The 17,418-nt window shown below is 36.1% G+C and overlaps 1 protein-coding gene across 1 annotated transcript in view; it reads right to left on the bottom strand.

Annotated features, from left to right (window-relative positions):
• The window catches only part of MNAT1 (MNAT1 component of CDK activating kinase), a 221,906-nt gene that overhangs the window by 145,924 nt on the left and 58,564 nt on the right, over positions 1–17,418 (bottom strand). The window contains exons 2-4 of the mRNA XM_045450836.1: positions 13,661–13,863; positions 12,432–12,450; positions 11,944–12,017 (exon numbers count right to left, since the gene is read on the bottom strand). Of these exons, the coding sequence (XP_045306792.1) occupies positions 11,944–12,017; positions 12,432–12,450; positions 13,661–13,863 (296 nt within the window). The remainder of the gene's footprint in view (positions 1–11,943; positions 12,018–12,431; positions 12,451–13,660; positions 13,864–17,418) is intronic.

Here is a 17,418-nt window from a genome sequence, read left to right as displayed (position 1 = left end):
TTTTGTTTGTTTTTTTAGATTCCACATATAAGTGAAATCATATGATGTGTCTCCTAAGGCAAAGGAAACAAAAGCCAAAATAAACTACTGGGACTATATCAAAATAAGAAGCTTTTTGCACAGTGAAAAAAAACCATCAACAAAACAAAGTCAACCTGCTGAATGAGAGAAGATATTTGCAAATGATATATCTGATAAGGGGTTAATATATAAAATTTATAAAAAACTGATACAACTCAACACCAAAAAAACCCAAATAATCCAATTAAAAATAGGCAGAGGAGGGGTAGCTGGGTGGTTCAGTCAGTTAAGCATCCGACTTCAGCTCAGGTCATGATCTCACAGTTCGTGGGTTGGAGTCCTGCATCAGGTTCTGTGCTAACAGCTTGGAGCCTACAGTCTACTTCAGATTCTATGTCTCCCTCTGTCTCTGCCCCTCCCCAGCTAGTGCTCTCTTTCTCTCTCTCTCAAAAATAAACAGTAAAAAAAAAATTTGTTTAAATAGGCAGAGGACCTAAATGAACATTTCTCCAAAGAAGATATACAAATGGCTAACAGACACATGAAAAGATGTTCAACATCCCTAATCATCAGGGAAATGCAAACCAAAACCACAATGAGATATCACCTTACACCTATCAGAATGGCTAAAATCAAAACAGAAAGAAATAACAAGTGTCGGCAAAGATGCAGAGAAAAAGGAACCCTCATATACTGTTGGTGGGAATGTAAATTAATACAGCAACTGTGAAAAACAATATGAAGGTTCTCAAAAAAGTAAAGGTAGAAATACCATATGATACAGTAATTCACTACCTGGTATTTACCCAAAGAAAACAAAAACACTAATTCAAAAGATGTATGCACCACTCTGTTTATTGCAGCATCATTTACAATAGCCATGATACAGAAGCAATTCACATGTCCGTCAATAGAGGAACAGAAAGAGAAGGTGTGGGATATATACATATACAATGGAATATTAGCCATTTAAAAAAAAATGAGGTCTTGGCATTTGTGACAACAGGTATGGACCTGGAGGGTACTACACTAAGGGAAGTAAGTCAGACAGAGAAAGTCAAATAGTACCTAGACTTTTGGATTATAGAGCCCTGTAAGAGTTGAAAAGTAATATTGGGAGCCCAACACAGCGTTACCTATTTTGTTGAATAAGGCATCAAACATACCCTAAAAACCAATTTGATCCATAATTTCATTTTTATCTCCTCAAAGGCCACCTTATTTCAGAACATCAAATTATCATAATCATTGTTAATATCCCAGACTAATTTAGGTATGTAGAAAAACAAAAGCAAACATCAATTCTATGATATGCAATCTTAAAACTCTGGGAAAAATTAGAGAAAATGAGAAACAATAGCCCCTAGCTACTTCTCCAGCCTTTTTTTTTACCACAAAGTAGAAAAGAAAATAATAATGGTGGTAAACCAGGAAATCTGGCTAGGATACAATGTAAGGCATTCCCCATAAATCACATTCTGGCCCCAACACACAACAGAGGAGGAGGCTCAAAACTACCAAGTGCCCTTAGAAAGTCAACTGAGATCCATTAGTTAATACAGTATGATTCCACTACCTTTGCCAATCGCTCACATTTTACTCCTTGTATTTAACAGGTCATCTACTAAGCCACCAAATCCAGTAATCTACCATCCTCAATATCTATGCCACTCAACAGTATTCATCACTTACGCTTCCTTAGGCACTGCCTTCTCTTGACTAACTTAAATACATTCTCCTGATCTCTCTCCTACTATTCCAACTACTCTTTCCTGTTTCCATCTCTGGCTCTTCTTGGCCTCTAAGTAATCTATATAATTCTAGCTTTTGCCTTCTTTCCTCCCTCCCTATTCTTGAGGCAATCTCATCATTTCCCACAGTTTCAACCCAATAAATGCCAGCAAAAGCTGACACCATCTCAAAGTGCATTTCAGAAAACCAATTAATAGATTAATGACATTAATGACACCAAGACTTAACACCTGATTCATCTGGCCCACTCTCCTTTGCATTCCACAAACACCAGTTCCCAAATCCTACAGTTACCACCAAAATCTCTTTAAAACTGCCCTTATTCTCAAAGTACCCTGACAATATACCAAACCATATAATATTTCTCCCTGGATAACGTATAATAATCTCTGCCTTCATTTTCTATTTCCAGAATCTTCGCATCTGACCCCACACTCTAACCAATCCGTAACATACAGTGCTGTCAGACTAATATTTCTGAAACATACCTCAAATCCCCTTCCAGTTCTACCATCCTATAGGGCTCTCATCCCCTCTGCCTTTCCCCCTTTTACTAAATAAATAAATCAAACACTTTCAAAGCCTTTCTTTTTTTTTTTTTTTTTAAGTTTATTTAACGTGTGCATTCACACGTTGGGGAGGGGTAGAAAGAGAGGGAGAGAGAGAATCCCAAGCAGGCTCCATGCAGTCAGCCTGGAGCCTGCTGCAGGGCTAGATCTCACCAAACGCTGAGATCACGACCTGAGCCAAAATCAAGAGTCAGACGCTTAACTGAAACTAAAGATCTCTCACTGGGGAGATCACCCCTAAACACATGAACTGAATAATACAAGACACAATATCATCAAATGACAACAGGGAAAAACTAAAAGTATCCTTGCTTCATGCATTCAACAATATTTAGTACTGTTCTAGTTGTTGAGTAAGTGTTTATTAAAAGAATAAACTATCGTGGGGCACCTGGGTAGCTCAGTTGCTGAAGTGTCCGACTTCAGCTCAGGTCATGATCTCACAGTTCATGGGTTTGAGGCCCACGTCAGGCTCTACACTGACAGCTCAGAGCCTGGAGCCTGCTTCAGATTCTGTGTCTCCCTCTCTCTCCGCCCCTCTTCTGCTTGCACTCTGTCTCTCTTTCTCTTTCTCTCAAAAATAAACATTAAAAAAATTAATAAAATAATAAACTATTCTTCCTTTTTTTTTTTATTTTTTTTAATTTTTATTTATTTTTGAGACAGACTGAGCATGAGTGGGGGAGGGACAGAGAGAGAAAGAGACACAGAATCCGAAACAGGCTCCAGGCTCTGAGCTGTCAGCACAGAGCCCGATGCGGGGCTCGAACCCACAAACTGTGAGATCATGACCTGAGCTGAAGTCAGATGCCTAACCAACTGTGCCACCCAGGAGCCCCATTAACTATTCTTCCTTTTAATGGAATCAGCTACCAATTAACCCTACAAAGTTCTGATTATGTCATTCAGTCATGAGTCACTCAGTTCACTCATTGCTTCTGCATCCACAATGCCTTGAGAAAAGAAAAATCCAACCTTATCTCTTACATTGCTTTTTCCTTTCTGCTCTGGGAGTTCTGCAGATTCCTCACAGCCTCTTCAAGAAACAATGGAAAGATTGCACAATTCCAACCAGAGAGGCTTTGCTTCATTTGTTTGCTTAAAATGATCTCCTCAAAATTTTGCTTGAAGAATACAATCTATAATGTGTGTGTATCAAGTATCTACAATATACATATGACAGGCACTATGTCCAGGTTCGGCCTAATTACATCACTTAAACCTCCCAAAAACCTTCTGAGATAGGTATTACTATTATTCACATTTTATGGATAAGGTTTAAAGACATTAAATAACTACATCCAAGTTATACAGGAAGTAAATGTTGTAACCAGGATTATAACTTAGGCTATCTGATTCTAAAGCCTAAACTTTTACCTACAATGCTAGGTATATTGCTTCTCTCAATGCCTGAAAACCACTGGTAGCACAATTCAGCTCTTCTTCTACACCTGTACAGGCCCCGTAATTTCCTACCTCCAAACCTGTGATCATACTGCTTCTCCCAGAGGATCCATATTTTAGTACCAACCTCAACGAAGAACAATTGTGGATATCCTTATCTGGCTTACCCTTCTATACCCAGCTTAATCACCAGCTCTTCTTCATAACTTACTTTGCAGGTACAATCTCTCTATCCCTGAATGCCCACAATACATTGCCTAATATGCTGGTAGCACTCACCCACTTTCTACCCTATAAAAAAAATTTTTTTAACATTTATTTCATTTTCAGAGACAGAGAGCCAGTGAGGGAGGGGCAGAGAGAGAGAGAGAGAGAGAGAGAGAGAGAGAGAGAGACACAGAATCCAAAGCAGACTCCAGGCTCCGAGCTGTCAGCACAGAGACTGACGCAGGGCTCGAATCCACACGAACTGTGAGATCATGACCTGGGTCGAAGTCGGACACTTAACCAACTGAGCCACCCAGGTGCCCCAAATTATTTTAAATGTACATATCTATTTGACCTAATAAAGTGTTCCTTGAGGGCAGATTCTAGGTCTGATTCATCTTTATCAGTCCCAGTACTTCAATAAAAAACATCCACTGCATACCCATTAAAATGGCAAAAATCCAATACACTGTCAACACCAAAATGCTGACATGGATGTGAGGAACTCTCATTCATTGCAGCAGGAATGCAAAATGACACAACACTTTGGGAGACAGTTTGTTTCTTATCATTTTATCCAACAATCATACTCCTTGGTATTTATCCAAAGGAACTGCAAACTGTCCACACAAAAACCTGTACACAGATATTTATAGCAGCTTTATTTGTAATTGCCAAAGCATGGAAGCAACCAAGATGTCTTTCAATAGGTTAGTGGATAAACTGTAGCATATCCAGACCATGGAGGAAACTTAAATGAAAGAAGCCAATTTGAGAAAGCTACATAGAATATGATTCTAACTACATGACAGTCTAAAAAGGTAAGTCTACAAAGACAGAAACAGGTCAATGGTTGCCAGAAGTTAAGGGAGGAAAAAGGGAAAACTAGGCAGAGCACAGAGGAATTTTAGGGCTGTGAAACTATTCTGTACAATACCATAATGGTGGATACATGTCATTATATATTTGTCCAAACCCATAAAATGTACAAAATCAAGAGTAAACTCTCATGTAAACTATGGTCTTTGGGCAATAATGATATGTCAATGTAGGTTCATCAATTATAACAAATTTGCCACTCTGGTTGGAGATGTTGATAGCAGGGAAGTCCGTGCATGTGCGGGACAGGGGCTGTATAGGAATTCTCTACTTGCTGCTGGCTATGACTCTAAAACTACTCTAAAAAATAAAATCTATTAAAAAGTGGGGGAGGGGGAACTTCCCATCTGGTAAGAGCTCAAGAAACACTTAATTACCAAAAGAGGGAAAAAAAATACATAAAATAAACCAATGCTAATGTTTATAATTATCTTTATAATTACAGATTTAATTAAGATGACCTTTATAAATTACAGAATTGAATTCTACAGAATGGTAAAGCAAGTGGATATAAAAGTACAGGAAAAAATTATCTTGGTTTCTTATGGCTATAAATCTACTGAGAAGTAAAAGTATTCAAATTGGTATCTATGTTGAACTCTAACAGAATACTTAGAGCAGTTTAAGAAAACAAAAAGTTTATCAGCAAGCTAGACAGTATACTACTGATTTAAACTTTCTATTTAATGGAACCCAGAAACAGGTAAAATTGAATTATAAATGAAATTTATCTGTATATGATTTTTTGTGCTTATTAGAAACCTCATGACGAATTCCAATAAAACTAAAATAATCTATTTCTTTATTTCATTTTTTAATTTAGGAAACTAAGGTAATACCAGTATAATAGATACAAATCATAATCATAAATAATACAAATTGCTTCCTTTAAAAAGAAAAAATAAGAGTTTAAAAAGAAAGTAAAGTACTATTTTTAAAACTTTTCAGATGAAGCAAGTCTCATTCATGTCATAATGAATCAGGTTGGTATAATGGCCTTGAGAAAAAAAGAATAGAAGATAATTTTCTATAACAATCATTTGTCCCTTCATCTGGTTACTGGTTTAGCTCAGATGTTGACCTGCCTTTAGTCAAGTATTAAAAGGCAACAAAAAACCTATTGTATTTTCTGAAAGATTTAATGTTATTTAAGTACAATTTTGAAGTCTTTTTGACATCCAGAATTTATAATTAAAGCCCTTAGGACTTTCTCACCCTTTCAAAATAAGCATACCCTGAACCAAAAGAATAATCTATTTATTATGAAACTAAGAGCAAACCTTTGAGATAATCCCTGGGGGCAAAAGGAACAAGAATTTTTATGTTTAGATTGTCATAACCACAGAAAAGAGCCTATTGTTAATGCCATAAGAAAGTTCATCTTCATGTGTGCCCTTTCTATTGTAATTTTTATGCCATTATTCAAAATCATAGTATTTTAAAATTTTTATATTTGTGATGTTCAAAGGATTCATAATGAAATTTATTTAACAAAATGGCCAATCCCTAACTTATAAATCCTCAAACACGTACTCCTTAGCCTCCCTCCCAACTCTGTTTCTCTCACTCTAGGCCAAAGCATCTTCAATAGCACCCTCCTACCTTTAATACTGAGTTCAATCTTCTTTAAGGGCCTTCAAAATATGAACCCAATCTACTTTTTATCCGCTCCTGCTATTTCATCAATTAGCACCCCATATTCTGCATTCAGACTAGTAACTCCTCTGAGAGTAGCAAGCACTTTGATGGGCTCTGAGAGTCAGAAAAACCTATGTTCAAAATTTGGCTCCAGTATTTACTAGCAATGCTATCCTCGGCACAATACTTAACTCCCTTTACCTCTTCTCCATATGCTAAGCAGGGATAAAAATGCCTGTCTCACAGCTGTGAAAATTATACAAGATAATGGGAGTACAGCAGAAGTCTGGCACTTAGCAGGTGTCCATAAAATTAACATTTTATACTTTTGATTAATACAGACATAGCCAATACAGGTATCACAGACATCAAACTGATCATCTTTGAAAGCATGAAAAAAACACAAAGTAGATAGCTGCTGAAACATGATTTTAAAAGGAAGTTTGATTTATACCACAACAATTAAAACAATAACACACAACAAAGTGGTGGAGCCACACCCTAACAAAACTTAGAAGAGCTAAAACTAGTCTTTCCTTCATTGCTTCACTCTCCACCCAACAAAACAATAAAAAATACTGCCTGTTCTCCAGTTTTTACTTTCTAGATTAATACCATACAACTGCTCAAGGTCATGAATTTTAATTCATCTTTGCCTGCTCTTTCTACTTACTTCCTGTATCAAATTAGTCCTTGAATATTCTGTCTCTAAAACATCCCCTTTATCTATCCCTCCCTAACTACCTGCTCCAAGCTCTCATTATTTCTCATCCAAATTGCTATAATGGCCCCTGAGAAATCGTTTCCCAGCCTCAAGGATCTCCTGTCAATATTGCACATCGCTACCACACTATCCTTGCTGGCTCATTACTAGCCAGAGAATAAAATCTTACCCTGACAAGTCTAGTTTGCAAAGCCCTCATTAACCCAGGTCTACTCTGTTTCTCAAGCCTCTTTTCTGGTTATTCCCCATGTTCTACCTACCTATAACATTACTTGTCCATTCTCCAACATGCTCAATACCCTTGTACCTCTGTAACTCTGTCTTTTGCTACATATGTTCTTCCATCCTCTTTCCACTGATAAACTCCTATTCCATTTTTTAAGGTCAAATTCAAATATGACCTCTTCTCTGATCAAACTATACCTCTATTTCCCAATGATGAATTAATTGTTTTGTTATCTGTATTCCCATAACACTTTACAAATAAATGCCTGTGCTACTTTCCCATTAAATTATAAATATTAGTTTAAATAATTATTTCCCCTTTAGAGTCTGAACTTACAGAAGGCAAAGATCATATATGCTCATCAAGTAAAGTAGTTCAATAGAATAATTAATATTTGTTAAACTGAGCTAAAGCTCAGAAAATAAACTGTAAGTCCATGACGCTAGGCCCCAAACTTCATCAATATCTTTAAATATAATTAGAACTGCTCTTTATCCAACATGATCAAGATTAGTAGCTGATGATTTACAAAAGTCTGTTAAGGGAGGGAAACACACATACACACTCCTTAAATACTTTAACTTAAAACATATATAGTAAGGGTAGTCATTCTCTAACTTAATGACATACAACCAATGTCTAGCCTTTAATTTCTTTAATTGTTCTTTCTCATTTTTTAAGTTTATTTATTTATTTTGAGAGAAAAAGAGACTGTGCTAGTGGGTAGAGGCAGAAAGAGAGAGAGAGAAAGAGAGAGAGAGAGAGAGAGAGAGAGAATCCCAAGCAGGCAGACTGAGCCACCCAGGCACCCCTGCTTCTTTCCTGTATAAACCACACCTGTCACCTACACTGTTCAGTTTCCATTTTTTAAAGTGGAAAAAGAACTTGAGAAGCAGAATGCTTCAGGAGATTTGCAATTTTTTTCCTAACACATGAACTACTTAATTAAATTACATAATTATAAGTTTAACATAAGAAGACTTGGTTACCAATGCAAACAACTCTCAGTATATAAGTGAACTGGTGAGAGAAGTACAAAAGTGTACGTGAGGACATCTTCTAATGAACAAGGGTCATCTTCATTATGCTTTGGACATCAATCAGTACTTTTTATGGGAGGACTGGGAAATGTTAGTCACCCCAACGGATCAAGAAAGTTTCAACATACTGCAACTGAAGACAGCCTTTCATGAATACACATGATAGCAGAATCACTTTCAAATTAAATGTTCCGAGCCACAGTTTTCCTATCTGGTAAGGAAAGGACTACATATCCTATAAGCCATAATATCCAGACTTGTTCTTACTTGTCAATCCTAGCTCCCACTTCTAGACATAAACATGGTTTTACCTATGGGTCCCAGGTTATTTATATATTCAAAGTAATTCATCTCATAAAAAAAAAAATATCTTGGGCGCCTGGGTGTCAGCACAGGGATTCTCTGTCTCCTTCTCTCTCTGCCCCTCCCCCATGTGTGCGTGCCCGCGCGCACTCTCTCTCTTTCTCTCTCAAAATAAATAAGCTTAAATGTGTGTGTGTGCGTGTGTGTGTGGGTGTGTGTGTGTATGAAATAATGGCTCAACCAGAACCTTATTCTAGAATCAAGATCCCTGCCCGCTTTCCCCACCTTCTTTGTCCATCAGTTTCTTTAGATTATCTTACCTGCCTGCTTGGACTTGTGACCATGTATTCAACTAGCTCTGTGCCATTTATAATCTCCTTTCTCTTCATTGCCTGACCAGACTGTTGACTAATGACATTGCCTTCAGAATAAACATGAGCTGGATTTCTTCCTGCTTACTACCCAACTTCCTGTCCTGTACTTAATATCTACATACAGCCAGATTTTTACATTTTCCCAGTTCTTGCAGATTTGGGGGGTGTATCTTCTCCGTCTATATCCTAACTTTTCTACTTTGCCTTGGCACTTCCAATTCCACCCCCTTTTCAACTAAAATCCAAGCCACTGATGATTGCTAACATTATACACAAAGTGCAATGAATACAATTAAATAAAAAAAGCAATGGCTCCAAGGCATTAAAAGATCCAAGAAAAAGCTTAAGTTATATTCTGTACATGCTATTTGCTATAACCTAACAAGTGAACTTTGTTATTTTAGAAAAGTTTTAATTACAGTTGAAATAAAAAGATTCTCTGGGTTTTTCTTAGTTAATAAAGAAATTAAAGGCATTAGAATACTCCATTACTCAAGAGTTTAAGTTTTCTAAAAATTTTCCCCATATATAAACCTTCTAAAGAATGATCAGTTTGTTATATTTATATTTTAAATATGAAATAACAGAAGTATAGTGAGAAGAGAAGAATAAAAAAGATGATTTAATTCCCTACGTCTCATTCTTATCTTCACAGTCTATAATTTTGGTAATATTTCCAAAACTATATTGAGTAATAATAATTATGGCAGCTTTAAAAAAAAAACATTAACTTTTTTTTAATTGAAGTATAACAACTTCCAGGCTCTTTAACATCTATAAAATCTTATTTAAGAAAGAAAAAATAATCCTTTCTTTTGATGAAAGCATCCTTTTGACTAATCACAAAAGAAAAGGCCCCAAGATTACTCTATCCTCTGATTCAAGCATAACATGAAAAACAGAATGCCACTTCAACAGTCAACTGCTTCCGACTATTTTCAAAATACTGTATGCACAGAGACATAAATGATAAACAACATATGGCTTTAGTCACCATAGACACAGTTACTAGAAATACTATTTTTTAAAAATCTGTATATTCGTTACTTGTGTTGACTCTAATGCCCCATCAACATACAGATATAGAGATACAGTCTTTTTTCCCCAGATACAAAGTGATAAGACTTTTCCTAAAACAAAATGTTTATGACTTAAGTATGTCCTTTACTTAAGCATGCCTTCTATTTAACAAACATGATTCAAGTACAACTGAAAGTAAATAGGTAAAAAATGTCAGCTATCACAACAAAACTTGTTAGAGATTTTTCTGTGAGATGTTGTCTTAGGCATATAAAAGATAAAAGTACATAGGGTAGCAACCAAAAGTACTAGCATCAAAAACATCCCAATTTCCTCAGACTTCAAGATGTATTACAAAGCTCTAATCATCAAGACAGTATGGTACTGGCACAAAAACAGACTCTGATCAGTGGAACAGAATAGAGAACCCAGAAATGGACTCACAAACATATGGCCAACCAATCTTTGAAAAAGCAGGAAAGAATATCCAATGGAATAAAGGCAGTCTCTTCAGCAAGTGGTGCTGGGAAAACTGGACAGAGAGATGCAGAAAAATCAACCTGGACCACTTTCTTACACCATACACAAAAATAAACTCAAAATGGATGAAAGACCTAAATATAAGACAGGAAGCCATCAAAATCCTTGAGGAAAAAGCAGATAAAAACCTCTTTGACCTCAGCCGCAGCAACTTCTTACTCAACATGGCTCCAGAGGCAAGGGAAACAAAAGCCAAAATGAACTATTGGGACCTCATCAAAATAAAAAGCTTCTGCAAAGCAAAGGCAACAATCAGCAAAACTAAAAGACAACTGACAGAATGGGAGAAGACATTTGCAAACGACATATCAGATAAAGGGTTAGGACCCAAAATCTATAAAGAACTTATAAAACTCAACACCCAAAAAAATAAATAATCCAGTGAAGAAATGGGCAAAAGACATGAATAGACACTTCTCCAAAGAAGACATCCAAATGGCCAACCGACACATGAAAAAATGCTCAATGTCACTCATCATCAGGGAAATACAAATCAAAACCACAATGAGATACCACCTTACACCTGTCAGAATGGCTAACATTAACAACTCAGGCAACAAAAGATGTTGGCAAGGGTGCGGAAAAAGAGGATCTCTTATGCACTGCTGGTGGGAATGCAAACTGGTGCAGCCACTCTGGAAAACAGTATGGAGGTTCCTCAAAAAATGAAAAATAGATCTACCCTACGACCTAGCAATTGCACTACTAGGTATTTATCTAACAGATACAGGTGTGCTATTTCAAAGGGGCACATGCACCCCAATGTTCACAGCAGCACTATCAACAATAGCCAAAGTATGGAAAGAGCCCAAATGTCCATCGATGGATGAATGGATAAAGTAGATGTGGCATATATATACAATGGAGTATTACTCAGCAATCAAAAAGAATGAAACTTGCCATTTGCAACTATGTGGATGGAACTAGAGGGTATTATGCTAAGCGAAATTAATCAGAGAAAGACAAATTCATATGACTTCACTCATAGGAGGACTTTAAGTTACAAAACAGATGAACATTAGGGAAGGGAAGCAAAAGTAATATAAAAACAGGGAGAGGGACAAAATATAAAAGACTCTGAAATATAGAGAACAAACAGAGTTGGGGGGGAATGAGCTAAATGGGTAAGGGGCTTAAGGAATCTACTCCTGAAATCACTGTTGCACCATGTACTAACTAACTTGGATGTAAATTAGAAAAAATTAATAAATTACAGAAAGTAAAAAAAAAAAAAAAAAAAACATACCAATTTCTTCCACTTCTTCCAGAAAATCATTATATTCTCTTAGACTAGGAAAGTCTTCTTCTCTTTTATTGTATCTTTAAGAAAGAAAAAAAAATCAACACATTACATATCTCTTGTTTTCAATATTATCTAATCAGTTTGTTTCTTCTTACCTATTTTATTCATGATACATAGAAAAGGATTGCTTACTAAATAAAACACTGTTTTCTTGACACTGTGTTTGTAATTAGACCAAAAACGTCGTTCTTAAATTCTTATGACTACAAAGACAGAATAGAATCAAAAGAGAAAGATAAAATATGTTAAATCCCTCTAAAACTTATGGAAAATAAAGAAAAAGAAATGAGGAACCTTATTTACTTGTTATAAATTGATTTGCTAACTTTCAGAAAGCTAAAGATTAATTCAAAAGACACCTTCCTATTTTTCATGACAACTATAGTCTAAAGAATACTAGATCATAAAATTCTGTAAGTATTGTAATGTACCTGTAAAGAATTAGAAAAACTATAAGGGATCAATAAAAAATAAGAATCTAAAAGAGACTATCTCTCAGAGGTAATACAAATAACAAAAGAGCAACTGGGGGCATTAAGGAAGTAACACAGATTAAATACCTAGAAAGATGCTGCTAAAACACTGGTGACCTAGGTTGAAACACACACCACCAAAAATATCATATATATATTAAACATATATATTAAATATATTAAATATAATATATTGTAAGTATATTTATTTAAATACACATATTTAAATACATTTAAGTAAATATGTTTAAATATGATATTTAAATATGTATTTAAATATTATATGTAGATAAATTAAATATATTATATTTATATATTCTTTAAACTTCAAAAATAATCAGGTGACTTTTAGTAAAAGGACAGATAAAATAAAACCCAAAACCATTCACAAAGAGTAAAAACTAAATTATAAATGAAAAAAAATATTAAAAATAAATACATATGTCCATACATATAGATATTAAAACAAATTACAACACATTATATAACAGCCTTCAAATCTCTATTTATTATTTATTTTTAATTTTTTTTAATGCTTATTTATTTTTGAGAGAGACAGAATGCAAGTGGGTTAGAGGCAGAGAGAGAGGGAGACACAGAATCCGAAGCAGGCTCCAGGCTCCAAGCCATCAGCACAGAGCCCGATGTGGGGCTCGAACTCACAGAGCTGTGAGATCATGACCTGCACCAAAGTCAGACGCTCAACTGACTGGGCCACCCAGGCGCCCCCTTCAAATCTCAATTTAAACATGATTATCAGTGACCTACACCAATACTGTCACTAACTTCATAGTATTTTTCTCAATTCATAGTCACATAGTTGTTTAGTTTGCCTGTCTTATTATCTACCTCCATGCTATCCTATACTACTATACTGTAAGCCTTATGAGGGCAAGGTTCATAGCTATTTCACTCATTTCCACCTAGTACCTAAAATGCATAACACAGTGCTTGCACACAGTAGGTACTCAATATATGTTAACTAAATTAAAAAATATACAGTAAATATATAAATTGTAAAGCCATCAATCCAGAGGATCTACACTTCTCTAACAAAGGCTAGATAAATATTACTGAGTTCTCTAAGAACTTAATCAATTTCTGTTGAACAAATGCATAGATGAATTTATACTTATTCACTTGCCAAACTGTCCATATTTCCATCAGTAAATAATTATATCAATTACTGAAATAATTGGTAAAGTCCTCTTTGTATATCCAAACAATAATATTTACATTTTTAGCACTTTTTTTCCGAATCTCAACCTCCTTGTCCACAGTAGGATCTTCAAAGAGTTGTACCCTAAAGTTGCTCTTTCTAAGTGGAGTGCCACATTCAGGACAGTTTCCAGCTCCTCTCATAAATAGTAAATCCACACAACTTTCACACCTGAAAGAGAAAATACAAGACAACCTTTAAGTCAGTACTCAAATACACAACAATATTATATAGCTTGTTTTTTGTTGTTTGCTCTGGTGGTTTTTTGGTTGAGTGTGTTTTTTCCCCCTGGGGGATGGAGGGGCGGGGGTGGGGTGGTAGTCAGAAATAGGAAAATTAATCATTGCTACTTAAAGCTCTCACAAAAAAATCTTTTAGAAAATATTTATTTTCATTTAGAGCTTACTTTTCTGACATAGGTATCCTAAAGGGTATCAGTTTCATTTTACACATTAAACAAATTTACACATTAAAACAAATGGAGTTGAGGGGCGCCTAGGTGGCTCAGTCGGTTAGGCGTCCGACTTCAGCTCAGGTCATGATCTCAAGGTTTGTGAGTTCGAGCCCAGCGTTGGGCTCTGTGCTGACAGCTCGGAGCCTGGAGCCTGGAGCCTGCTTTGAATTCTGTGTCTCCCTCTCTCTCTGCCCCTCCCCCACTTGTGCTTGCTCTCACGCTCTCGTGCTCACTCTCTCAAAAATAAATAAAATGTAAAAAAAAAAAAAAAAAATTAAAAAAAATGGAGTTGGGGGCTAGGCGGATTCAGAGGTAGCAGATAGGAAAAAGTCAAAGAGGCGTGTAAAAGAGCGGTCTGTGGTCACCTCCATTCCAGTGCCACTCCTAGACCTAGGCAAGAAAAGCCTAGGTCAGAAGCCTAGGCTCTGCATACCACAATCACTAAAACAAAGACTTTTTTTTCTTTTAGCCTTGTAAGGAAGGTTTTTTTGAAAGTTCAGGAAGCAAGTGAGCAAGTGGGAATTACAAGGGAGAGGTGCTAGCTGAAAGAGGTCTCCCCCACCCCGGCCCTGCCCCAGGCCAAAGGATAAGGTGACTGTGCCACAGTATCCACGGAGAAAGGAAAAAAATCACAACTTCTGCCCTGAGAAATCACAGAAGGAATGTTTCCTCATAAAAACTTTAATCAGTTAAGGTTGGCTGCCCCAAATCCACCAAGAAGGACTGCCTAGTTAAGCCACGTGTCCCAGATACCTGCATTCCCTGCTCTCTTCTCGGGTAGTGCAATCTGGGGAAGAGCTGAGAATTTCCTGAAAGTCTTGAGTTACAAAAACAAGGACTTAAAGAGGTTAACCTCTCTGTACTAGATTCCTAGGGAGTTGACAGGATCAGTTCACATACTGTTTTTGATGGGTCCAGGCACCACTCAACCATCCCTGCTCTGCCCCAAGTCATCCATGCTACTAATCAGACTAGCAAGTAGAAAGGCTGGCTAGGAGAAGAGAACAACAGTTCCTTTAGCCTCCGGGTCTTGAGGATGCCAGCCCTTGAGAAGTGGGCAGCATGGATGTGTAGCTTGATCCTTAACTTATAAATATTTAAACATTTTGATATTCATTTCTCCAGTTGTAATCTTGCCAAACTCCACATAGGTTAGGATGACACCAGCCCTAATCACTCCTTTCTTAGCATTATCTGAAATTATTTATGTGTTGATTTTCTGTAACCTCTACTAGGATATAATATACATTTCATGACAGCAGGAATCTGGACTATTGTTCTCTATCCCCAGTGCCTGACAAATACTAAGTACTCAATAAACTACACATAATTTAAAAAATGAATATAAGAGGGGAAAACAGAAATTCTAGTGAAAAAGGTAAACGTTTATTTCTTCCAGGTATGTGGCTGACTTGTAGAGAAAGCTAAATGAGAAGAATGACACAGGGTAGTAAAAATTTTTAAGGTTGGTTACTAGTAAAATACTAGCATTGACTTTGTGTATTTCTTCTATCTTAACGGTGCCATCAAATATTAGAGGGAAAAAAATCCTGAAAGAACAAAGATCACAACTGTCATTATCTAGATCAACAAATCCCCAGAAAATTCACTTTGGGATTCAGAAGATTGGGAGTGGTGCATTTCCCCTAATGTTTGTGGTTAAAGAAAATTAAATCCAACTGCATAAGATGAAAATGAGCACACTTTAAAAATATATTGACTAAAGATATTGATAAGCAAGTAGCCATCTAAAACACTCAAAACTATCAACACACAAATAATATTCTATATTTCAAGGTCTTGTAGAGTAGATTCAGTTGATAATTCACTTAACAAGGCAATACAGAAAACTTTAATATTTCTAAAAGTCATACTGCATATTAGTTACATTATTTGTTTCATGATCAATTTTACATCTCTATTTTTTAAAAATACAACTTAAAGGGTGCCTGGTGGCTCAGCTGGTTAAGTGTCTAACTCTTGGTTTCATGTCAGGTCATGATCTTGGTTGGGTGAGGTGAGGGGTGAGGAGTCTGCCTGAGATTCTCTTTCTCCCTCTGCCCCTCCCCTGCTTACGCATACTCTCACTTAAAAAAAAAAAAATCAAAAATCTGCCTTAAATCATAAGGATTTCTACAGTATTAGAGAATTTTTAAAATAATTTATTTTCCTATAATTCTTCCCCTCCCAATTTTAACTGCTGAAAACACAAATAACTCTCTTTTTAAAGCTCAAAGATAGAAGCATACAGAGAAAAAAACTGAAAACTCTACCTCATTCTGTTCTATATCACACTTCCCACAGATAACATAACTACTTTAGGTGTAGAGTTTATGTGACCAATTTTTTTCTATATTTATAAAATACATATTTACAAAGTTTTTATATGAAACCAGTCATATATATTAAAAAAAAAAAAAAACCCAGAAGAAAAAGTTGGTAATTGCTAGTTCACTTCATCTGGCAACAGAACAACCAAAGCAGCAGTATACGATCAAGCTTTGGCCTCCAAGAGTACAAGAAAGTTTTTCATACAAAATTTCCTATTTTTCAGAGTACAGGAAAGTTTTCTGGAAAAGCCCAAATCCCCAGTCATTACCCATTCCCAAAGATAGTGTTATGATTTTCTCTTGTTTTTGAAAACCAGAATGGTGCCCACCTTCTTTTCTCTCTAAACAACTTTTTTTTTTTTTTTTAATGTTTATTTATTTTTGAGAGAGAGTGTGAGTGAGCAGGGGAGGGGCAGAGAGAGAGGGAGACAGAGGATCAGAACTAGGCTTTGTGCTGACAGCAGACAGCCCGATGCTGGGCTGGAACTCACAAACATCGAGATCATGACCTGAGCTGAAGTCATATGCTCAACTGACTAAGCTACCCAGGTGTCCCTAAACAACTTATTTTTAGATTTTATTTTCTTATATCAATAGTTAGCTGCTTATATTCCTTTGTCAAGATTTTTTATCTTATTTCCTTTAATTTTTCAAGAGGAATTATATTCCATGTAGAATTTCAGTAATTATTAAAATAGATTAAGGGACACATGGGTGGGTGGCTCAGCTGGTTGAACAACCAACTCTTGATTTCAGCTCAGGTCATGATCCCAGAGTCATGGGAACAAGCCCCACATCAGGCTCTACATGGAACCTGCTTGGGATTCTATCTCTCTCTCCTTCTGTCCCTCTCCCCCACTCGCATGCTCACTCGCTCTCTCTCTCAAATAAAAAAAAATTTTTTTTTATTTTAAATAGAATTAACTGACTTAGAAAAAGGTA

The sequence above is a fragment of the Leopardus geoffroyi genome, chromosome B3 (genome assembly GCF_018350155.1).
Source record: "Leopardus geoffroyi isolate Oge1 chromosome B3, O.geoffroyi_Oge1_pat1.0, whole genome shotgun sequence".
NCBI classification, from domain to species: Eukaryota; Metazoa; Chordata; class Mammalia; order Carnivora; family Felidae; genus Leopardus; species Leopardus geoffroyi.
The sequence above is the reverse complement of the archived record's forward strand: the minus strand, read 5'-3'. Positions and strand labels throughout refer to the sequence as shown.